This window comes from Scomber scombrus, chromosome 21, assembly GCF_963691925.1.
Source record: "Scomber scombrus chromosome 21, fScoSco1.1, whole genome shotgun sequence".
NCBI classification, from domain to species: Eukaryota; Metazoa; Chordata; class Actinopteri; order Scombriformes; family Scombridae; genus Scomber; species Scomber scombrus.
The window spans coordinates 8,801,432-8,827,170 of record NC_084990.1 but is presented as its reverse complement, the minus strand read 5'-3'; the positions used below and the strand labels follow the sequence as shown (position 1 = coordinate 8,827,170).

At 41.5% G+C, this 25,739-nt stretch overlaps 1 protein-coding gene across 1 annotated transcript in view; it reads right to left on the bottom strand.

Moving 5' to 3' along the window:
• Positions 1-304: 304 nt before the first annotated feature.
• mrtfba (myocardin related transcription factor Ba) overlaps positions 305-25,739 on the bottom strand; it is a 28,319-nt gene continuing 2,884 nt past the window's right edge. The window contains exons 2-18 of the mRNA XM_062442369.1: positions 20,184-20,271; positions 17,433-17,686; positions 13,038-13,103; positions 12,820-12,875; positions 12,580-12,655; positions 12,162-12,323; positions 11,833-12,035; positions 11,583-11,726; positions 11,216-11,463; positions 10,379-10,550; positions 8,478-9,491; positions 7,846-7,968; positions 6,447-6,596; positions 6,197-6,334; positions 6,042-6,102; positions 997-5,851; positions 305-475 (exon numbers count right to left, since the gene is read on the bottom strand). Coding sequence (XP_062298353.1) covers positions 5,337-5,851; positions 6,042-6,102; positions 6,197-6,334; positions 6,447-6,596; positions 7,846-7,968; positions 8,478-9,491; positions 10,379-10,550; positions 11,216-11,463; positions 11,583-11,726; positions 11,833-12,035; positions 12,162-12,323; positions 12,580-12,655; positions 12,820-12,875; positions 13,038-13,103; positions 17,433-17,595 — 3,291 coding nt within the window. The 5' untranslated portion in view covers positions 17,596-17,686; positions 20,184-20,271 and the 3' untranslated portion in view covers positions 305-475; positions 997-5,336. The remainder of the gene's footprint in view (positions 476-996; positions 5,852-6,041; positions 6,103-6,196; positions 6,335-6,446; positions 6,597-7,845; positions 7,969-8,477; positions 9,492-10,378; positions 10,551-11,215; positions 11,464-11,582; positions 11,727-11,832; positions 12,036-12,161; positions 12,324-12,579; positions 12,656-12,819; positions 12,876-13,037; positions 13,104-17,432; positions 17,687-20,183; positions 20,272-25,739) is intronic.

Sequence of the window (25,739 nt, the reverse complement as noted above, 5' to 3'; positions counted from 1 at the left end):
GTTAGGTTATAATGAGCCCTTATATATATAAATATATATATATATATATATATACATACATATATATATATATATATATATATACACATATATATATATATATACATATATACACATATATATATACATATATATACATATATATATATATATATATATACATATATATATATATACATATATATATACACACACACATATATATATATATATATACATATATATATATATATATATACGTGTATATATATATATATATATATATATGGGAGCGGGTCCTCTTTCATAGAGGTTGCAATGTTTCTACAGTAGCCCAGAATGGACAAACAAAAAACTGGCTCTGGAGTACCTTTCTCAATTTTGGCAAGTTTTATGGCCACTGAAATACAAAAGGGAGGGGTGAAAGCGTTGGGTTATGTTGGGTCACTGCTAGATGACACTAAATCCTCCACACTACTCCTTTAACAAAGAACTCCTGCAGAAAGATCCACATCTTTGACTATCTTCAAAAAACTCCTGAATCATTTTCACATTTTGTTTTTCCATCTCGACAAGGTGTATTGATGATGTTAGTTCTGACTGTGAACCAGATCTTGGAAATCTGCCTCAACTCATGGATTGACAATTTTAGTCAAACATATTTGGAAATCGTGCTGTCAAAACGGTGAAAATCAGTTATATGAAATCATGTTGTGGTTCTTTGTCTCAGATCTCAGCCTCAGTTTGCCTGCCTGGAAACTTGCATTATGTGTCAGATAGTATTAACTTCATGGAGTCTAGGCCTCTTTTTTGTTTTAAGATTTATTTTTGCCTTTATTTGTAAGTACAGTAGTTGGCAGACAGGCCAACAGGAAACAGGGAGAGAGAGGGGAATGACCTGCAGTATAGGTCCCTGGCCTGATTTGAACCAGGAACGCTGCCTACCGAAGCACCCAGAATCAAGGCCTTTTTATTGCCGACATTAGGGTTAGGGTTTTTTATGGTGTGTATGTCAACAGTGCCATGTCCTTTGTGATAATTTCTCTTGCTATTAGGAAAATATATCCAGTATCTCCAAGTTAAATGGAAATGCATTACTTAACATATGCAAACACAGGTATATAACCCAGCTAGCCTAACAAAGAACTCTGTTCATACAGCATCAACCACAACACTATTCAAATGTAGAGGCTTGTTTAATTCTTCTGTTTATACACTCACCAGTTATTTGATGCATATATGATGAATCAGCACCTCCAGAGCATTCACAGTACACCAAATTTTATTGACACATAAAGGCATACAGTACTTATATACATCTTTTTGAGTATTTACAAAATAGAGAGCCCATGGATGTTGAACATGTATAAAAATATGCATTACATCTATATAAATATGTACACAATGTGCAAAACATATGGCATACAAAGGACGAGAGGCATGGCGCGGGTGGTGGAGACAGAGAGGAGGCTCGGCTACAATGAAGGATGTGTATCAACGGATGGCGGTGGAGAAGCTTGGTGCTTCACCTGTGCTTACACTAATGTCCTCTGTTTTGAAATTAAGCTTCTCCACCGAAAAATGTACAATGTTTACATGAGCATAAGCAGGAGCGGGAGGACTGAAGTCAATGTAAGGAAGCCGGAGCCAACATCTGTCAGCTGACAAAAACATTAAATGAAACCTTTAAAAGGTTCTTCAGATTGACGGTGCTTCCACAAACCTCTAACACATGAGGGTTAGTTAAAGAAAACCCCTCAGATATGAAGTGCTTTTGAACTTGTATTACTCTGTAGTAAAGGCTCTTAATAAAAATCAAGGCAGGATATGACATACAGTACAGTATATCAAGGGATAGCAGCCATTATTGCTATAAGCTGTCCCTGTCTGACCAATGGTAAGTGGTGTCAAGTGAGAGTAAACCACATACATGCGTAGATTTACTGCAACTAAGAGGTTTGTGTACATCTGATATGAAAAATAAAGTGAAAAAACAAACAAATTGCAAACCAAAGATATACACATGAAACCTTTCTTTTACACATTTTTACATGACAACATGATTAAATGTTTTTATCTTCACTTTTCAACCTCAAAACAAGTGATAAATACAAAAAAAGTAAGAAAAATGACAAAATAGTGATAATATGTTCCACTGCCTTTTTTGGCAACAAAATATCAAATTTGACAGCTTTAAAGCTGACAGACTGAAAACAAACAAACAACAAAAAACACTATTAACTCATCAAATCTTCAAAATGATACACATACAACTAGTGACTGTTCCTTCTACACAGGATTTAGGAAAGGAATAGAAACAGACCTGCATGCAGGCATGTCCGGGTCCAAGCACCCTGATGAATATGAGAACCAAAAGGTGCACCAATGAGAGGAAATCTTAAACACGTGGTTTAACATGAATTAGTTTGTTCTCCTCGATGCAGTAATGTGGGAAATAAATGTCTGTGCAGTAATCGGCGCAAAACTTTCAGGTGGTCAAATGTATTGTATGTTTTGGGCAAATACATCCAATGATCAATGTGGAACTGCAGCAGTAAGAGCGTCACACTTCTTTGACAGACAGCACTGACATAAAGGGCTCTCACTTGTTTTGCTCAGCTCACCACATTATTGCTGACGTGAACAGCAAATCAGCATTTATACAAGCAGAAAATAAATTTCTTTAAAATGCAAAATAACAGCCTCATTTAACTCGTTTGTTTTTGCAAAGTTTGTTAGAAATGACCCTGAAGTACCAACAGTTGCCGTTAACAATGTGCCACAACAGAAGAGAGGCAACGCCCTCTAGTGCCCATGGACGTCCTAACAGAACAAGTGGTTAATAGGTTTCACTGAACATAACTGAATTTTTTTTTTTTTTTTAAAGAGAGAATTAAAGAAGCTATTCTGGTCAAAGTGCCATACAGTAAAACTGTATCAGTCCTATAAAGGATCTTAACAGAATATTTCTACTGAGATACAAACTCAGTAACTCCATATTTAGACTCAAGAAGAAACAGCAAGTGGAAGATGTTGCAGAGTAGTAAAAAAACAAAAAACATCCACAAATTGATGACAGCTTTAAAAAAGGAGCTGAGCCCTCTTCACTGTGAACCACACCTCAAAAAGTGTGAATGTGCGTTTTTTGTTGTTGTTTTTTTTGACTGTAGGACACCAACTGAACAACACGGATAAAAACAGTCATCAAAGCCTTTTTGAAGAGCAACTTTTGGAATAGCAAATGATTTCTTTTCTTTAGATATTAGCTAATTTCTTCAGACATCTTGAGATTGACGGATGAGAGAAAGACCTCAAAAAACAGCTCGAGATTTAACGCGGGGTACAATCATGCACACGGAGACGCACACTTACATGCAAAAGACAGGAAGACAAGTCCACACGTACACACACGCACACAGAGAGAAAAACAGACATGCTTGCTTGCTCTCGTTCACTCTAACACACATATACACACACACAGTCAGGGGACTAACTCTGATACAGTTAGACTACTTCACCTGCCAGGTATTACTTTAGAATATTCCGATTCCTCATTTGATATAATGGCTAGATGAGTAGACTTAATTTCTCAGCTAATATAACTATAGCGTTCATTCATTAGTTAGAGCTGCAGTCATTTCCCACCCTAACACACACACACACACACACACACACACACACACACACACACACACACACACACACACACACACACACACACACACACACACACACACACACACACACACACACACACACACACACACACACACACACACACACACACACACACACACACACAAAGTGCAGGGATACTGTCGGACAGTTAGATATAAAGCTCACCTTCTCCACAGACATCTTTATTCCTCCATATAACTTGCAGCACACACATTTCTCATAAACTGCTATTTGTTCCCTTTCCACTGTTGTTCGTCAGTTTACGATCAGAAGAGAAAAAAAAAAAAGCTGCCAACATTTGTAAGTAAAGTCCTATTTTCTATTTTTTGATCTTTGCAAAATACATTCAGAATAAAAAGAGACTTCGACAACAACTGCAGTATTTCGGGAGCAATTGGCCACCATCGTATTGATAGATTCCTCGGATATGCAGAGTTCACATTTCCTTGTTTTTTGAGGTGACTGTGGCACATTTGTCAGATCTCTCCACCTCTCTAGTGCATAGCTCTCTCTCTTTCTCTTTCGTGAGCGGTCGGACGAGCTTCCTCTCGGCTCGTCGCCCGACTCGAGTCCAGTCTTTGTTCTTTTAGAGTCATTGGTTCGTCAGCTAAGACCGCGTGGGGGTCGTGATAGGTCAGAATTAAAAACAGTCGCACCTGATAGAGCGCATCAGATTAAGTCAGCGAACATGCCGTCTACAGTTTGTGGTAGACTTGGACCAGTGTGTGGTAGACTTGGACCAGAAGCTTGACTTCCTCTCAGAAAGAAAATCCCTTTAAAACTCAATGAGTGGCTGAGCGTGTTTGGCTTCGGCTGGTTAAGGGAACTGATGGATTTGGAGTGTCCGTCGCCTCAGACAGACAGCCTGAAGCGACGTCTCAAAGCGCTTTAAGCTTCTCCGTGTTAAGTGGTCAACAGCTGAGGCTGCACAGATATGTCCCAGGAATATTTTAAAGCTCATCTGAAGCCTCAAATGACACTAATCTCCTTTTTAATTTTTTTTTTTTTTTTTAATTCAGACGTTAGATGTAGGTTTAGTCTGTAGTCTGAACTTTACATTTACAGTTATTGTTTTGTGATGATCAGCTTTCAGTGTGCCTCAATAGATCCTGAAGTATTCAGGAACCTTTTACATATGTAGTTACTGTGCTTACACAGTATTCACTGACGGCTACACAGTCAAACTTCTGATAGAAATAATGAGGCGATGTCAGCCGTCAGTACTATTCAGTATCTCAGAGAAAGATGAGTTTTATATTAGTGGGGTTTAAACAGTATGTACAAACAGTCTGTGATTTGGCTCTGTCTCCTCATCTCAAAATCTTTAAAAATCATGACATCAGACACTCAAACTGTCTAATCTGGTTAAAATCCCTTTGTCACAAATACTACAGGTGATTTTGGTCACCTTAGTCATGATGTTCTTCTTTTAAAGCTGTGCAAACTCCTGCTTGTAGTTCACCTTGTATCAGTGCACTGTCTGTACAGTGTCTCTTACTGTGGTATAGTGGGAATATTACAGATGGTATGGATGTGTGGTTCAGAGTTATACGGCACAGAAATGCCTTTTTTCCCCCCTTTTTTCTTCTTCTCTTCATCCATCCATCTTTAAATTCTAGCTCAGCAGCTCTGCCAACTCTCCTCCATCCTTTTTTTCTTTTTTCTCCTCTTTCTATCCGTCAGTCCCAGTGCAGCTGAAGGTCGTGTGTATCCAGGAAGTCTGTTGGCATCCCGAGTGGTGTGAGAGCTCCGCCAGAACCCGGGGGCATGGTGAGGTCCAGCCACTCCATGTTGTCCAGACCCTGGTCGGACAGGCCCATGTTGAGTGAGGAGGGGGGTGAGGAGGAGTCGCAGAAGGACAGGTCTGATGTGTCCATGGGGGAGTAGGGCTGCTGGTCCATCAGCTGAGCCTGCAGCTCCTCCATCAGGCCCCTGGTGCGCGGGTCTGATGCGGATGGTGTGTTGGCCAGCGTCCCCTCCAGAAAGGCCTCCAGCTGGTTGTCTGTGGCCAGGGAGGAGAGGCTGGGCAGGCTGGGGTCCACGAGGGGGCTCAGTGTAGGCGGAGGGGCAATCTGGATCTGTGGAGGGTTTCTGGAGAGGGCAGTGCTGACCGGCAGGGTGGTGATATTAGCTGTGACTGGGAGGGCTTTATTGAGAGACATTGGAGAGTCCTGCTGGATAAATGGAGTGATTTCTGGAGGGGGGGGGTAAAAGGGACAGGAGATAATTATTAAACAATGAAGAGTAGTGCTGTTCATTTTGGCTCTAAAACACAGAAACTGTTTTCCTGAGACTAAAATTGTGTAAACCTACTCATGCTAAACAGAAAGCTCTGTGCTGTACTGTCGAGTGTGTCTGCAATGTCACTGTTCGCGCCCTCTTACCTCCACTCTCTATGAGAATGTCAAACAAATCATCCATTTGCTGGCTGGTTGCCGTGGGAACCTGAAAAGACAGTCAATCAGGTTAAGTGACTTGAATAGCTGAAAATATTCTCAAGGACGCAGAAGAAGAAGTGTGTGTGTCTTCTGGGTCTAACCTGTGAGATGTTGTTGATGTGCATGTTGCGGCTCTGTTTGATGGCCTCCTCATAGCGGGGAGGCTCTTTTGTCTTGTGAGGCTGAGTAATGAGGGAGGTCTGCTGGAGGATGAAGGTGGGCTGGGACGGAGAAGGAGACTGACGGATGGAGAAATACAGTTTTTACAATTTAAGAACAAACTTTAAGTCAGGAAAACAAAATCATCTCAAAAAGCATGGAATAAGAGGGATGACTGTTAAGCTTGTTAACCTTATTGAGGGGTCCGTTGGAGATGTGGTGGTTGGGTGATGCCCGGGGAGAGACCCTGTTCTCTGGGGAACCTTTCAGGAAACACTGGGGATTCAACTCAGGTCTTGCCTGGTTTTCCAAACCAGTAGTTTTATTGCACATTGTCAACGTCTGTTAGGATGTGATTAGAGAGACATCATCAGATATGAGTCCATGTACCCTGGGCTTGATGTGATTACAGTAACATCAAAAAACATATAAAGATATAAAAAAGACGGAAAATATGAAACATTTGGGACATGTGTGGCACAATGATGACAGGAGACATGATTATGAATATTATATGCAACATGTTAACAGTCAGGATGCTGGTAGCAAACAAGGCCTTGTTACATCACACTCTTATCACAGAGGTGGTACGCTGATTTTAAAAATGGGACTTCTTCAAGACTTTTCCTGATCTTGCAAACAAGACGCTGACTTAAGGTAGGCTACGCTAGCCAGTTTATTGAAGTCTGTTAATGGCCAATCTGTTAGAGTCAGTCAGCCATTAAAGTGTTTTGTTAGGTCAGTTTAACCTGCAGGAGTATCTGAAGGCCACAGAGGAAATAAATTCATGATGAGTGAAAACAAATCCAAATGTCTCCTAACATCTTGACTGGAGAAACAGATCACAGACTGAATCTTAAACTGCTGATTATTACTGTGAAAGATGATGAGGAGCACAGGTTTGTACACGGTTAATTTCTCACATGAAAACATATTACAGATTAATTGACATATTAACAGTCCTAGAACGAGATTTACACCAGTCATGATCTCCACTATGATGCCATCACCCTCTGATATTTTTGCTGGATGGTAACACATACTGGGTAATGTAGGCCCAAGGGCTCTCCTCACTATGCCAAAACAATGACAGCAAGTTGAAATTGAAAACCAGTGATTCTGTGAAAAAAAACAACTTTGCCGAAAAAAGACAGACACGAGGGAAAAAATATCTGAAGACTGACAAAAACACATCATAATGCAACAAATATGAAAATAAAATAAGATAATAAGATTTTAAGATCTTTTTAATGCTTGTCTTTCATTTTTCACTGGAACATTTTTCAGTGCCAATTCAACTTTTTCCAGTTTTGATTTTTAATGCTGATGTTTCCTTTTTCGGTTCAGGTTTTATTTTCAAAATTTAACTGTTACTTTTCTGGTCCCACATAACTGCTGGAGGAAATTATTTTTGACTGATTTCAAAAGCCTGACAGTAGAGTGTGAGTATGTGACTATACTGTGATGTATCTTCAAAAGATACTTTTGGAAAAGAGAGTCATCCAAACAAGGCTGCCTTATATTCGGGTCAATACAGTAATCTAGAGCAAAGAAAAGAAAGAAAAGCAACTGGTAATAAAGCATTACTGACCTGTAGCATCGGGTTGTGGTTGGCTATCGGCTGGCTGAGTGTCGTCTCCATCTTAGTACTCTGCAGCTGAGGAACAGAAGCCTGGACCAGGCCTGGATTTGAGACCGTGGCCTGGAGAACAGGCTGAGAGAAGAAGAAAAACAAAAGAAGCCTGAGTCCTCAGACTTGACTATTTTTGTCGTCTATCTTGTCATCAACCCTTAGAGACCCATTTTTGTCTTTTTTAGGACAGGGGGAGATTGCAGGTCAACAGTATATGCCACATAGAAGTGGCTTAAACAAAACAATTATACCACATGCAAAAGTAGTTTAGGGACCCTTTGAAAATAGCAATGCTGGTTTTCCCCTGACCACAATTTAGCTTAACTGTGCAGTGTTATTTAGCCCCCTTCATGACAAGCTAGTATGAAATGGTTGGTACCAATGGATGCCTTGGGTCATTTAGTTTCATATGATACCAGTATCTTCAGTATCTTAGCTCTAAAACTGAGCCTTTGAAAGACAGTAATGTTGGCCGAGATCTCAGATACTCCCGCAGGTGTTTGAGGATTAAACTAAGCTGAAGTTGTTACCCTTGAGGGTGAACATACAATGACACAGCAGTACCTCCTACATATCTGCTGAAATCCTACCTGCAGGCTGACAGTGGTGCTTGGCAGTTGAATCGCAGTGGCGTTGTTGGGTAGTGAAACTGGGAGGAGGATCTGAGTTCCAGCCTGGCCAGTTGTGGTCAGTAGAGTCTGAGGTTGTCCTAGCACTTGGGACACTCCGCCGTGATGGCTGATGAAGAACTGCTGCAGGCTGGGAGCGTTGGGTTGGGCCTGGGACTGGAGTTTGGGACTTCTCTGGGACTGGGAGAGAAGCTGCGGGCTCTTGGCTAATTGTGGCCGAGCCTGGGACTGGATCTTGGTGATGAGTTGGGTTTGGGTCTGGAGCTGGAGCGGCTTACCAGACGAAACGGTCACATCCTCTAACTTCACCACCGTTGGCAGGGGGGCTTTGAGGGCCTGAGAGCCCAGAAGAGAGTTTGAGATGGTAGCTGCAGTGGAGGAACAGTTTGACATGACTGTTCCCTCCATTTTGACTACGTTTGAGTTCAAGACAGTTGGGACTGGGTTCATGGCGGGTACAGACATGAGTTTGGAGGTTACAGATAAAGAATCAGTGCCCTGGCCTCTCTTCTCCACCTGCAGCTGCATCTTCAGCTCCTCCACCAACTTCTGCTCCTGCTCGAGCTTCTTCATCAACTCCTCAATCTGTCGCTCCTTCTCATGGAGCCTCTTGTCCTTTTCCGGTACTGGAAAAGACCCTGCTGAGCCAGAGCTCACCACCTGTGGTTCAGATGGAGCTTCAGACATGCCCACATCCTGCTGGAGGGTGAAGGGATCAGTGGAAATGGGTGAGACCGGAGGGGTGGAGCTCACACTCTCTGGAGCCCTCTGGTGGGCTGGGAAGACTATGGTAGGGCCGGTAGCGGTGGTGATTTCCATGGGGATGGAGGACAGGGTGGTGGTAGGTGGGGGAAAAGTGGTAGGAGCAGAGGTGCTGGGAGTGTCCTGGAAGGGCTTCAGTCTCTCTATCAGGTCGGTCTTTGTTCCTGACACAGGGAGGCCACGCAGCTTTAGCTCCAGTTTTAGCTCAGCCACCTAGATCATAGATAGATCATAAAATCAGAGTTTTAGGGTAGTGCTAGAAGAGGAATGCAGCTCATTTCAGGTGCTAGTGTGACACTTCTCATAAAATTAAAAAAATCTACTGCTTTGTTTTTTTTTTATTGCTCAGCAAGCCCTTATAAATACAATGGAGCTTCTTTTGAATTTTTGCATTTTCCTTTTTTGATCCAATGAACTTCAACAAAAAGGGGTTTAACTTTAGGTAACGATACACAAATTGTAACAAAGTTAAAATGCTACACCTAGGTTAGCAGCTCTGTACCGAGGCACAGCATTGCTTTGAGCAAAATATTCATCAGCAACTATTTCAATCATTTTTCAAGCAAAAATGCTAGAAACGTGCTGTTTTCTGCTTGTCTGAAAATTTACATTACTGACATTTTAAAGACTTCAAGTATTGGACAAATGGAAATTTTGACCTGATGATGCTAAAGATGACAAGTCAGATGATCACCAAAGTTATTACAGTTCATCCTGAAGGGGGACATGGATGTTTGGACCAAGTTTCATGGCAATCCATACTATAGTTGTAAGCATATATCAGTCTGGATCAAAGCAGTGGACTGCCATCCTTTGACCCACACTGCTAGCATGGCTAAAAATACAACAATAACACAAATGGCTGCAGGTTATTGTAGCTGTATGAAATTAACTGAACAACCAAACATCTTCATGGATCTCATGTGGAATGGGTAAATATATATATACAAACATTATTCTACTAGCTGTCTGATGTCTTGATACAGTCTGGTTCTAACAACTGAACACCGCCCCCCCTGACACCCACACTATGATTTATGGGCATGTTTTTGAGCTGTCCCTTTAGCTTGTGTTTGCTGGTACAAATGGCTTCCAAATACCTTCATGTCCTCCAGGTTCGCAGGCAAAACTCCTGGCTTGCGGTTTGACAGGGAGTTGTTTGGCCGAGTTGGAGCCGAGGGCAGCGGGGGCGGTGGGGGGACATTGGGCAAAGACACCATGATGGAGGTTGGCAGACTGCCGGCGCTGCTGTTCTGACCCTCTGCCACAGGTCTACAGAGAGAACACAGAATAAATGTTTTTTTAAAAAGATCAGTGTTATCTCAGGAAACAGCATCATTTATAGTATGAAAAAAGACAGACAAAAGAGAGGAAGAGGAGGTGGAAAGATGATAATTGTAGAAATAATTGGAGAGAATGCGAGGAAAGAAAGAGAGGAAAAGTGTTCCCAATACAAACAGACCATCCATCCTGTGCCCTGCGCCTCACTAACAAAGCCAGTCAACCAAACCACAGTACGCGAGGACAGTTCAAAGGGAGCTCGGCCATGCAGCCGCTGAGAGGACATTTATGAAAACAGCAGCTGGTGAGACGACATCCTGTTAGTTATTAATATGATTACATGCTGCGTTGTTATTGGAAAGTCGCTAATGGCCCCTCTAAACAACAATATTTGGCTTGCTCTCAGGCATTTTCAGATAAGGAGTCATGGAGGCAAGCCAAGCTCGTTTACAGACGATGCAGCAGTGGTAAAAAAGCCTGAAAACATAAATCCATAAAACTCTGTATGTTTGGATTTTTGTGTGGACACACCTTGCCAATCAAGTGAATGGCGAGGTGTGTCCAAACTTTTGACTTGTGTAGGTATAAATATAATTACATTTTTATGGAGGGTGGGAGTGATTATTGCTTGTGGTTGTAATGTTTTACAGACATACTTGAGTGGTGCTGGTAATATAGTCTGATAGTTGTAGTGCTGCTGCTGCTGGCTGAGGATCTGCAGCTGGAGGAACAGCTGCTGTTGCTGCAGTAGTCGGGCATAGGAGGAGTCCATGGGTGCTTCGCTGGCCTCCTGTTTCTGGTCTGGGGGAACGTACTGGTGGTACTTGAGCTTTTTCACTCTGGGTTTGGGCTCTTTGCCTTTCTTACTGCGACTCTTCTCAGAGGATGACTTCTGCTGGCTTTGCTGTTGTAAGAGGAAACGGAACATTTTCTTACTATACTGTTTGTCCAATGGCGTTCAGATAGATAGAAAGAAGTGATAATATATTTAATGGTGAAGGGGGGAAAAAGTGTTGCCCTTACTTTCACCAGTGTTGGACCTGGTTTTGAGGGAGGAGCTATAGTGACTGGCTGAGCGGGAGAGATGGCCGGACGGGTCACAGGGAACTCATTTGGAGAGATCAATTTAGCAAAGTCTGTAGTGGCTTGTGTGGTAAGTGGGAAGGCCTGAGGAAGTATAACAAAAACAAAAGACATTTATAGTTACTCAAGTTCTTACAGAACATGTAGCTGGTAGTATACAAACATCTAGATTACTTGTCCTCTGTCTGACCTGCAGCATGGTGCTGGGTGGTAGTGCTGGTGCTGGTGCTGGTGCTGGTGTTGGTGCTGGTGCTGGGGCTGGAGAGGGCGTCCCTGGTGCTTTGATCTCCACGGGAGAGGGGATAGAACACTGAGACTCCTGACTGGCCGGCTGCTCAGGTGAGAGAGCTTCATTGCTGTCCTCATCCAACACCTTGGGATAGGTTACCTGGCCTACATGTGGGAAAACCACGAAGTGACAAAACATGTCATGACCTGCCCTGCATTTACTTCTCTCCTATAACCTGCAGTATGGTTGATTTAACAAAAAAACATCTCATCTCTGTGTATCTCTCTCACCGATGATGGCCTCTTTAAGGGTTGAATCCACTGGCAGGATGTTCTTCTCCACCAGCTCCATGGGGCCGGGTCTCTGGGCGATCTTCTCATTCAGGTTGTCGGCAAGTCGGGCCCTCTTCAGTCTCATCTGTGTGGCCTGTAGTGAGGGCTCTGCTCCAGTTTCTGTGGGACGAATATATACAGTAGATATATCAAGGCATATTCTAATGTCAGAATATAAACTCCTTTGTTTCACAGCTGTTTGGGGAATGGGCATGGTTTCATAAACGATGGTGTAATAAACAAGGAGAAATGTTCTTGCTGGTGCCTACCAATACTAAACAAATATAAGAGTCAATTTTGTTTCAGTACTATTCCACTGGGAACACTAGATAATACAATAAGTGTGTGTAGTGTTAAATGGAGGGTTAGCAGGTACCTTGCAGGATGTGCATCCTGACCAGCTCTGCTCTCTCTGGACGACTGCGGATCTTGTGCTTTAGGAAATTCTCAGTCTTAAGAGAAAGATGGACAAAGATCAGTCAGTAAATTCACGCCATTGTCCTGTTTCTTCTTTATAACTAATACAAATGATGCTTTGAAAATAATGAGCAGCTCAACAGTCAAGGCATGCATTTTTTTCCCCCTCCTGCTTCCCAAATCCAAACTGTCACCTTACCCTGGCTCTCTCCAAGCTGCGAATCTGCCCATGGAAAGCTGCCGGGCTCTTCAGAGCTGCAACAGATACACAGATCAGTGTCATGAATGTGCAGATCTAAGCACAGACGCGGTCCAGTTAAATGATGAAACAAACATGTTTGTTATCTCAGTTGTCAGTTTACAGCAGGGTTCCACTTTTGTTATTATGTGCGCGGCCCTGGTAGCGCCGTTACTCACGAGGCATGATGCCCTGGTCCACCAGCTGCTCCCGGGTTCGCCTCTGCTGAAGCCTCAACTGCAGGACTAAAAAGAGAAGGGGGAAAAAAAACATCATCAAATTAAGCAGATATTTCAATTGCTATATTAAGCAGGCAAAATAGGAAACCAAGAAAAATAGGAGAAGAAACACAAAAGGGTAAGTAAGAGCACATAGATGAGGTAGTATAACAAAAATAAAAAAACATTTCTCAACCCCCAACCCCCAACTCACATCCTGCTTTTTCATCATTAGGCTGACAATGAACAATACTGTCATTCTATAAGAGGACCGCTCTGACATCGGACACCTAAGTGCTTCCTCTGCAGACGAACCATAACTTAACTGATATATTTTCTATCAGGCCTGCTTCTTCAACATGCGCTCTACCTGCTGCAAACCCACACAAAGCAATTTCACCTTCATTTATTCTGTCTTTCCTTAGTTAAAAGAAACTCTAAATAGTCTAAATGAGCTGATCGATCAGCGTAAAAAGAGGAGGAGGAGTTCTCACCTGCCCTGAAGTGTTTGCAGCAGTCGAGTGTCTTTACTTCCATACAGGCCATAGTCTTAAACTCTTAGCCCTGAGAACAATCTGCATTACACCTGAGTGATTTATTAAGCTTCTCGTCATATCTCCTTGGCTCCAGTGCAACACGATTAACCGACTGATGGAAATCCACATTTGCTACAACATTATCCTCTACTTCTCTATCCCGCCCTGACTCTCTCTCTCTCTCTCTTTTTTTTTTTTTTTTTTTTAAATTACAGGACCTCAACCTATCTCCTCCCCCCCTCTACTCCTATTTCCCTCTCACTCAGCCGGCTAGTTATTTTTCTGGCTGTAGGCGATCCAAACACAGCCAGATGTAGAGGACTTGAAGACACCGCTTCCTTGTTACTACTGAGCAACAGTCAAAACGTCTGAGTCAGCACCCAGGGAAACTGTTAAAAGAAAAAAGGACGACTGCAAGTACAAGCTTGTGGTGAGAGCATGAGCATTTTTTAGGGCTTTAATGCGATTTTGTAAGCAGGGGGGGAAGTATCACATTAAGTGGGAGGAGGCACTGATTTGCACAAATTAAACACTAGCCACGAGTAGAGTGCGGGCGCTTCTTCATTCGCTGGGAGAGATGAGTCAAAACTTGCAGTGAAATGCTAAGCTTTCCTCGACAGGAAACAGCTGGACTCTATTTGGTGTCCTTTTTGTTGTCACTGGCATATTTAGGTGGTAAACATATAAACTGACTGCAGCCTCTTCTCCCAGAGTTTGCATCACTTCTAAAACGGCCATAAATTAAAATATTAAAATATCTGAATCTTTTGCATATTTTCCCTGGATCTCTCATTCCAGATAGAGCTGTGGTGAAACATTTACAGAAACTCTGACTCTGGTTTCTACATGACATTCACACGGATACTATGTAGATAAGGAGGTTTGTTGAAAAAGGGGGGGGGCTATATGTCTGACTCAAATTACAATCACTAAATAGAAGAAAGGAATGGAAGGTACGTGTTTGTTTAAGCTGATTCATATAGACTTCCAGTCAGCTGTATTGTCTTCCATTCCTCCGGGAAATGCTGCTTCAGCCTGACAAACACACGCTGACCTGTGACCTCACCGGGTCGTGATGATGGGTAGATATGACCAAGCTGTTTATGCAAACACTCAGCCGGTCAACGGAAGACACACAGACACGAAGATAAGGATAACCATGTCTGCATTTCATTTGCAGTCAGTGAGGGATAGAAAGCTTTTTAATAGTATCTTAATGGATGTTAAACTAATTCAACAACTTGACCACAATACCGCAAAAGGAAATTAGTGAAGCAATAAATGAGCGGTGTAACAGACAGCTGAAATTAGTGGTTTTCTCCATTAATGAATGAATCATTTGGTCCAACCAACAGTCCAAAACTAAGAGATTCAGTTCAATATAATTTAAGACGAGGAGAAGCACCAAATTCTTGACATTTTTACTGATCAATTATCACAATTATTGCAGTTCAGATGCATTTTAGTCATATTTAAGTTATGAGTTAGAATAAAGAATGCAAAACTGACGCTACAGTCCTACATATGTAAACTATTTCACTGACTTCTCTCACTTTAGTTTGAGAGGTCAGCCTATATTTGTGTGTGTGTGTGTGTGTGTGTGTGTGTGTGTGTGTGTGTGTGTGTGTGTGTGTGTGTGTGTGTGTGTGTGTGTGTGTGTGTGTGTGTGTGTGTGTGTGTTTGTGTGTGTGTGTGTGTGTGTCATCCTGGATGAACACTGACACGTTTCTGAGTCGCAGCAGAACTCCTGTTGCCCAAACATTAAAGTTCAAATAGGTTGTTAAACTTGGGTGGTGGAAACAGTGAGGGTGTGTGTGTGCCCACCCCTGACTTTGACCCGTTTTCTCATTGCCTGATTAAAGACTGAATTCCTAAAATTGTTCATACATGACAGCTGCAGTTACGACACAACAGAAAAAGCAGCTACTCTGCAAATATTATTTAAAAAAGGGGAAACCCAACAGTTAATTCATTGTCATAATCAGTTACTGACCCAGTCCTCTACAATTAGATTAGGGATTTTCTTAAAGGGGCATTCCAGTGATTCTACACGTTCAGTTCACTCATCACCTTGTTGATTTCGGTCTTTAAGCTATATATTACTGCTCAGACTCTTAAGGCGCCAGAATGTTCTATCACAAGTGTTTGTCAAATATCTTGGGAAACCCCCTCCCCCTCACAGAGGGAGTCAGTGGGGTCTATGTCAGACAATTACTGAAGCTTTCCAAAAGCTTTTATTTGTTACACAGCTATTTCTGTCACTTTTCATGTGTACCACCCATATTTGAACTATTATCTCATCTCATTCCTGTCTGGGTCTTGTAGTGTCACTTTTAGCCCTACACACTAGTTATTTTCTAGCATAACCCGACAATTATTCTGCGTCACAAAAACTTCAGCCTCCGTGTCTCATTCTGCTGACAGAGCAGCCCTCTACACTCCTGTCCTGTGCAACTAAAAGCGGCCACAGACACTCAGACCTGTCATGATGGTAGACAGATTAACACCTGCACGTTAAAATCAATATGAGAGGAGAGGGGTCTCTGCGGTTGGCAGAGTGCTGGAGATGGCTCACAGGGTGGAAAGTATGAGGTGTGTGTGTGTGTGTGTGTGTGTGTGTGTGTGTGTGTGTGTGTGTCGTGTGTGTGTGTGTGTGTGTGTGTGTATGTGTGTGTGTGTGTGTGTTTCTCACAGGAAGGGAAACGACAAAAGCCAAGATGATGAGTGGGTACTACTACTGTTGACATTCCACAGAAACTTTCCACCGTCGAGAAGTTTTACTGCGCTCTCCTGCAGACCGCAGCACGACAGCACAAAATCCAACATTTATCCAAAACATGTTTAATCCAAGCTGGAACGGCTCCGGCCAAAACACCCTGCGTTTGTTCACTGCATCTGACAAATCTGATTTCTTTTGGAGCGTGGCGATTAGCATCACAGTGACTGGACTGACTGACTGACTAGCTGATCTCCCTTCAGCATCTAAGCCATGATTAGGAACTGGCAAAGGCAGCAGTGAATTTTGCCCCGCTCCCTTAGCCCTGCTAGCAGCGTACCCATCCATCACTGTTTGAGTCCCATGTGGCTGCCAAAACAACACCAACATAGTGATGGTGATGAGAAGCTAAAGTGAAAGCTGGCTAGGATCACTGCACTGTGCAGAGCATAGAGAGAAGGTGATGCAGGTTCCAGGAGTTGAGGACTCCTGGCCCATTTTCAACTGATAAATTGATTTTGGGAGTATGTGCCTGTGTGCAAGAGAAAGTGTATTAATTAAGTTTGTGTCAGACTTCTATTGGCAGAGGCATTGATGGCAAAACTGGGCTGCGGTGTGAATTTACATTTTTTACAGTTCAGTTTTTATACACACAAAATCAACAAGATATAATGTGTTAAAGAATATGGTTTTTCGATATTTTTTTAAAGTAATGTGTGTGTCCAAAGCCTGATATATCATATTCCTTTGTGCTGTAGACCTCCATCGTTGTCCAAAACCTACAAAAAGGTCAGTGAGCCAAACTGCTGCATTTTGGAGTTCCTTCACTCCAAAGGTAATAGCTATTGTAGTTTGTTTATAAAGGGATCCAAAGACTCATACCAGCAATCACACGTTCACTCTCTGGAGAGTAGTTCTGTGTACCTCTCCCTGCAAAAAAGGATTTTTCATTCTCTACTTTGTGACTAAATATCTTCTTCCTCACGAAAATGTTTTCCTGTTAAGTAACGAAAAGGTAGAAATTGAAATCTTTTGTTGGTCACTCTTCCAACACGGTGACCTCCTAGCATGTTCTGACAGGCGTGTACAGCAGCACGTCCTTACCGTTTTTGCGTTCATTGAGTGGAGGTAGGTTCTGTGTGGGCTGCAGCGTCAGCTCCTCCATCTCATGGGTCACAGCCTCGCTCTGGGGACTGGGCACCAGCAGACTCGTCATCCCACAGCCCCCCTCTGCTACTAGCAACCCCTGGGAAGCCTGGGGCTCCATCCTGCCTCTGGAGAGGGTGGGGGATGGTCGAGGAGGGGAGGGGGGGTCCCAGGCAAGCAACAGGGTGGGTTAGGTTACGTCTCGCTGCTACCTGGAAAGAAAAAGGAAAAGAGAATGAGGCGTTGAACATGAGTTACACACTGACTTGCACATGAGGAATACATCACTCTGGGATATTTTGAGGACTCTCAAAAAAACAAAAAAAAACAAAACAGCAGTAATTCAGAATAATAATCATCATGCTGCTGGTATGACTGCTTCACCCGACTGGTGAAATTGCTAAGGGTGGCATTTCATTTCAGCCATCTGGAAGAGCTCAATCCCAGCCCAAATTATTCATTAAATGAGCAGGGTTGGCTATTATACTGAATAATCACTTCAAACCGCTGCTCATGAGAAACAACGCCAGTGTGTGCATGAATGTTCTCTCTGTTCAGACGGGCTTCATGATCAGGAATATGACGTCGCCGTGGCGGTTTCAAACGGAGGGAACGGAAACATTTCAGGGAGCAAAACAAACAATTTAGTATCCATGGCTTCCCAGCAGTCTTTTAACTGGCAGATGACAGACTATTCAGTTTTAGTGTGTATGCTATTTATCGCTCTCCAGGAGCACATCTATCCACGCTGGGACTGAAGCACTCTTCACTAACCATCCTGATGTGTTGTTTTTGGCTGAGAACTACCATGCTCCTATGGCTGTCTTTATTTCCCCCTGTAGACTCTTTAAAGTGCCAAAGGCATTACATGACCCAGTAATGCCTCTGGCATTATGGGACGTAAGTGGACTTAGCCACATTTGGTTAAAACACACGTGAATGTTGTTCCTTCTGGTTTCTGAATGCTGACGGTGAGTAATACATCCAAACACAACAAATCCTAAAGCCTATACTCTTTTCTCTGTCTTTCTCCTTCTTTTCCTATTACTTCAAAAATAAACCATGTTCCATCTTTGCTTTCAAGCAAATGCATCATTTCACAATTACAATCTGCTGTATGTCATACATAAAGCTTATCTTTTCTGACTTTACAATTTTCAGACATTGGGTTAAACTGATTTTTATCCGTTTTTTAATCGTCCTGCCAAAAACTGTTTACAGAAGGCGGTGATAAAAAGTGAAAGCAAAAGCAAAAACAAGCTGCGAATTTTCAGCTTGCTTTTTCGATTCATTTTTCTTGTATTTTCATCAAATCAAAATAAACTCTCTTTTTTTCTCAATAATGCTTTTCAAAAGTACTAATAATGAGTCCCTGCCATGGATGGATCTACATGTCACAAATGAAAAGGCATAAAGCTGAACCATGACATTTCCATTCAAATATTTTTCCATGATTACAGAAATGACAGGAAATGACGGGGATATAAATGGGGAATTTTAGCTTTGCTGGACACCCTTCACTCAGATTCTTCATGTTGACCAGTTCTTTCTTCTGGTCAGTCAAACCTTAAATTGCAAGTGTTTCATTCGTTGAATAAATCATTCAAACTTCAACAGAAATATATAATCTTAAGAAGCCTGCTAAAGATGAGTTATTATCTTAAAGCGGACAATGTCGTGAATTTATCAAAACTATCCAAGCCTACTATTTTCATCTAAAAATATTCTAATCTTAAATCATTTAATCTGTTAATTTATTCTTGTTTAGATTTATTAGTTATTATCAGTTATATCATCGCAGGCAATGCTGTTAATTTATTTTTAACTGCTTCATTTAATTGTTTACACGTTGTTTCTAAGGTTTAAAGTGAGATTAAACAATAGGCTATAATAGTTTGATTTATGTGTGCTGTCTCATTATTCACATAAATCCATATGGAAGCCTGACATTATATGCTGGCAGTTCAATAGACTGCAATTTAAATCTTGCATCATATGCAGCTGTCTTTTATTGATTTTTAAATGCTCAAAAATATGCTCCCATGACTCTGATGCATTTTACTATATTAATGTGGTCAAAATCACCACGGAAACTCGTGCCAATAGATTTTCTGATCGCCAGAGAGTCTGTATGGAAAAAAAAGACGAAATGAAAAGTTGAATCTTCGTGTTGGGACGGCCAAATCCGATTCGACTGACAAAATTCTGAGTCGGGTACTTGTCCTCACCTTCATCTCAACTAGATTCAAATCTGTCCAGCAGTGCAAAGTTCCACTACTCTTCAAAAAAAACTTGGCTTCTGACCCACAGCCACTTTCTGGCCCCCTAATGATGATGAAGTGCAACTAAAACACAAACCTAAAGAAGCAATCGAGGCCTTGATGTTTAATGGTTCCACGTCAATGGTTTTTCTGTGACAAGAGATATCCATCTTCAGTAAGAAATGTGTAACTAATTCATGTAGATTGTAATCAAACAGCACATCATACACTATGCTGCTTTTTCTTTGAATTTTCTGATCCAGGTCAAAAGTGTATTTGTAAGTTTGACTGTATTTCCCTTTATTGTAGTTCCTCCAATAGAGATTTAGAGCCAGAAGTAGCCAGGAATGCACAAAAAACAACTTTCTGTTAATGAATCTGTCAGATAAGCCAAAGCTGGCCTTTGGACACCATTTATTTATCAGTCAATCGATGACTTTGTGCATACCTTAAGCAGCAGAGGACAGCAGGGGACGGAGGACAGAGACGTCAGGGCTAGATTCTGTCAACAGTCACATTAAGCCATGGAGCCAGACCTGGCAGGAGAGAGAGAAGAAGAAGAGATGTCATAAATATCATAAATGTAGCAATCATCTAAACTTAAACCAGGACTCCAGGTTTTTCTTTTTCTTTCCTTTTTGGTGGCATCTGGGACACTGGGCGCTCATTCCTGTGCCGTTCCTGCTACTGCACATCTGTGTCGAGAACGGCGCTGTCTTTTCCACTTGAATTTTATGTTTTGTTTTGGGGTTTTTTCTGTCTAGCCCTGTTGGCTATCACTGCTCCATTTACTCCAAAACAAACCGCTTTTGTCAACAGAAGTTTAAAACACTTTTCTGGACATAAAAGCAAAAGATGCCCTACAAGCAAAACTTCAAAAAAACCCACTAAGACAATGGCATTTTTATATGGCATTAGGGCTAAAACACACTGCCAAAGAATACATTTAAAAAGGGAAAAGATTGAAATAGATGTAACGCCGGGGGACAACTATCTCAAGTTAATGGCATATTTATTATGCTTTGAAAACCCATTCCAAAGTCCATTAAAAAAATAATCAAATAAAGCTAATTGAGGAATCAGACGCTGGTGTTACTTGAATAGGCGTGTTTGAAGATAAGTAGAGGATAAAACAGACGATGAGCACCACTTAAAGAAGCCTGAATTGAAACTAGCCGACACTCGAGGATGCGCCGAGGTCTGAAAATTGATGTTCACAGGTTGCTAGGAAAACCTGCGGCAGTCTCTATGACGATGAGAGTGAGTCTTTCCGTGCAGAGACAATGGAAACTCTTGGTAGTGATTACCTAAAGAGCTGGAGCGCAACGCTGCAGTCTGAGGGAAGAGACTCTTTGAGAATACGAAACGCACGCTTGTGAGCTTCCAGCAAATATGATTGGGTTAGGAGGCAGATAACTGGATTTGGGTTAGATTGATATAGAAATGTATGGACACTCAGGGCAGGTAATTGTCTTGTACTACCTCATTGAAATAGTGTTTGAGTGTAGTAAGATTCTCCAACAACAGCATCATATAAACCGTTTCTTTGCACGTTGAAGGTATTAATGATTTTCTGGAGCATCACATTCTGAAATAAAAAAGTAAAAAATCTATACTGATCTTCAAAAGCCTACATCAGAAACTTAACTGGCAAGATAAATGAAGCAAGGGCCTCATTCCAACAGACCTAGCTCCACATGCGGTGTATGTGTGTATATGTGTTTGGGGGCAAAATAAAATGAGGTGAACAAGGTTGGGCAAACATGTGAGCGAGAAAGAGAGAGAGTGAGAGAGAAAAGGGCAATGAATGAAAGACAGACAGAGAGACACAGAGAGAGAGAGAGAGGGGAAGGAACAAACAACTGTCACGGCCAACGGGGCGTTATGGGATAAACATCGGCGCTGCCCCGGCGGAATCAAAGAGCAGATCCAGATGGCAGGCGCTGCATGTTGCTCTGTGCTGGACTGTTCTTTTAATGGCACGGGGGCAACAAGTACCATGTGTTTCATCAAAGGGTAACACACGACACACAAGTAAACACACTGGCTGCGACAAAGGTGGGCTTAAAAGAAAGAAGAAGAAAAAAAACTACCAGTGACTGCTATGAATAGATCTGCGCGGTTCACTGATTGTCCCATGACCAGTCAGAGCAGTACTGTGTGTTTTTCTACCACGGGGTGTGTTCGGTATTTTAAAACCTGACGCAGGTGATGCGTGAGGTCACCGCAGTGGCCCACGCTCCTGTCAATCATCAAACACTGTGCCGTGCAACCACAGAAATATTAACAAATGAACCTTTCCCTTAACTGTCAGCACACAGTCTTTTATTCTTTGTCAGACATGTTGCCAAGCAGCTGTCAGCTCGTCTGCTCGACGTGTTATTAAGACAGATGAGTGATGTCATTTATCACCGTAGGGAAAACTTTAGCAACACCATCAGGAATGAGGAGACCTTTTATTACATTTGAGCGCAACATAAACATCATTGGTATGGAGTCTTGTGTTTTTACAGCTAGAGACAGAGATTAAGGTTTAGAAAGAACGGAGAGAGCAGAAGACCCTGATTAGAGGAGTTCAGCAGCCAACGTTCAACACCTATACCAGTCCTACAAAAAAAGCTGATTTGTCACATTCGTCTGAGGCCTATATTTGTCAAATTGTTGCTTTGGAAAGTTGGAAAAAATGTGGTGATGTGGACTAGCCATATCTGACCATTTGAATGGATCATTTACAACAAACGTCACATCTAGAGGAAAATGTAAGGGTCCATAACCTCTACGAGCCACCACCCAAACACCCAACAAACTAACTGATGATGCCATCCTCAAAATGCCACGCTTTCACTGGAGAGGCTAAGAATACATCATGAGAGACGAAGTACTTATGGGACAGTGCTATTGCCCAACAGACTTCACTTTGATGGTGTTTCGAAGCAACTTCTCCACACTGCCAGAGCTCAGTCTGTGGCGTCCCACAACGCGTCTCAGAATGGATGAATACTGGATGAATACTCTGAATAACTGAGAACAAAAAGTAGCTCCAAGTTTAATTATTTCTAATTGTTAGTAATGTCTATCTGCATTGCAGGGAGATCAACCAGATCATTATTTGAGTGACACCTCTGCAGTATGTATTAAGGTGTGTCAGGCCCCTCAGGCTGTTCTTCTTATCTCACGGCCATAAGCGTACAGGCAGTGCAGGTGAAAGCCTTTACGACGTTGTACCTGGAACATCTTGCTTATCTGAAGGTTGATGACACTGAATGAAAATGATGCAAGACAATCACCAACTAGACAATCAATACATTATTGCTAGTTTTACAGTAAATTAAAGCTAATAATAATAATAATTATAATAATAATAATAATAATAATAATAATAATAATAATGCTATGTACCCAGAACAATAACAAACAGAGAGAAGCTGCTGCTCTCTGGTCTCTGCATACTGACGAGAAGAGGTCGTGGGGTCAGCTGTACTACAACAGGCTCGGCTGTGATAAAGAAAGCACTCGCGCACATCCAGTCAACTGACAGGACGAGTTAACTGATAACTGCAGCTTCGTCCTGAGAGTTAATAAACCATGAAGAGTCGAGGTGGTCTGCTTTTTGTTAATGAATGTAAACACGACACTGATTAAAAATCACGCTTCCCCTATGAATCACTGACAGAGTTTTGCTGACGCTGCGACTTAAATGTCACTTCTAGAAACTAAATATCCTCTGTCTCACATGACTGAGTCTTAATAGAAAATAAACTGACTGAATCGAATCTCGCTAAATTAAAGCCGATACTAAGAGAGGAATGCTGCAAAAATAACATTATTATGCACTGCGAGTCAATGACCATTCATTTAATCTATTTAGCATGTTATACTGTGTTATAATACTATATGTCAGAATAAATCATTTTAAGAGTATTAACATTATTAAAATCTCATTGCCCTATAACTAATCTATAACCATGTTGAGAGATCCTATGCAAATGTAGCATTCACATACAAACCCAAACATATGTGAGCACACAGCATGAGAACCGCTCTGTGCCAAACTACAGTTTTAGTCGGTTATTTTGGGGCCTTAAATAGATCAAGTCTTGTCCAACAAAAATGTCTGCTTTTATCCAGAGATAAGACAGAAGTGATGACATCACCGTGGCTTATTCACTGAGCCTCAGTGCCATGCTCGGTTCCCACAGACACACAACTGCTGCTGCTGCTTCCTTCCTGGCTGCCTTTGTGAACTTTGCTAAAAAAGACCCTCTGGAAAAGGACTGGACAAACAAACAAAAAAACAAGGTGTTTCTTTGACTGGATGCCATAACTCCTGAGAAAACAAAGCGTATTTCAGCAGCTGCGTATAAAACAGCCTCAAACTAAAAAGGACACAAGTTAGCGAGAGCTGCCTGCAACGATGAGTTATGTGGGCTTGTTATGTAAAGTAGTTTCTGAGAAATGAACACAAATCAACTGAAGCACAAATAAACTGCCCAGATTGTGTGCAGCTTTTCTGTGGGTGGATAACCCTCCAATGTCAGTCAAGACACAAACACTCTGACATGAATCCACTTCTGTAACCGACGTTGAAAATATGATGTTTTTTAAACATAAACTAAAAACCATCTGTTGAGTCTTATGTTCAGTTGTATAATTTTAAGGGTTTATTATTTATATTGATCTTATTTACTATCATCATTGCATTTTATTCTGTCTTAACATTTTACTGTTTCACTATATTCAATTATTTGTAACATTTCATAATTGTATTCTTTTTATTGTTATTTATATTGCTTCTATTAAATTTTAGTATGTATCTTTTATCTTAACTACCCATCTTTTCTTGCTGTCTATTCAATTAACAGTTTTTCTGCTTTTTAATTATTTTGTTGTAATTTAGTCTTTCACAAACTACACTGTTAATACACTTACTGTGTATGTAATCCTGTTTAATTTCCACAATGTTTAATTATTCTGAATCTTCAGCATGTGATGTTAAACGGAGGGAGTTTCAGACTGAAAGATGTTTTGTTTTTTAGTCAGGACGGGCAGAAACAGAGCCATGAAAACGATGACACAGACAGGCCCGGTTCTACTAAAGGTACAAAAGCATACATTACACCCTCAGTTTAATATTTGAATAATAAATGCAAAGCGCAGAAGCACACAGACTGTTTTAGTGTCTCTATGTGTACCTACTATTTTATCATATGTGTGCAGTGTGCAAAGAGCAAAAGGTCTGAAGGTAAATCATCGGGTGCGGCGACAATTAAATAACCTCTCAGCCAGTTACATCAGCTCTGACACGGCTGTGCCAATCCCAGTTAAACGTGATGTAATGACAACTCTGCAAACAGAAGGCTTTTTTTCCCAAGAAACATCTGCGTGATTCAAATGTGAGAACACACAAATCTGCACCCACGGACAGGTGGAGTCGTTATTCATCAGTTAGTTACTATACAGTTTTTACAGCAAAAGTTTGGGCACTACTTGATAAATAACATATCTAACATGAAAAAAACTAAACAAAACACGATTTTCAGCAAACATTCATACATAGTTTCTTTTTACGTCATAAATTTGGTAGGTTTGGGCACCCTACATAGACAGTACTTAGTAAGTCCATTCTTGCATACATTACAGCTTGCAAACCCTTTTTGTAGCAGCTAAACGTTTTTAAATTCTTGTATTTGTGATTTTCTCTCACTCTTCTTTGCTAAAGGCTTTTAGTAGAAGTACTCTCTGGCCGTCTTGCATGCATAGCTTCTTTAAAATCTACCTACAGATTTTCAGTCACATGTTAGTCAGGACTGTGATGGATAACCTTCAGCTTGCATCTCTCGAGGTCGTCCATAGTGGATTTCAAGGTATGTTTCACATCATTATCCTGTTGTATAAAATGATCCTCTTTTCAGCTCCAGCTTTTCTAACTGACGCTATGATGAATTTTCTGGTATTTAGTGGAATTCATTCTTCTTTCTCCACCTGTGCGATGCTTCATGTGCCA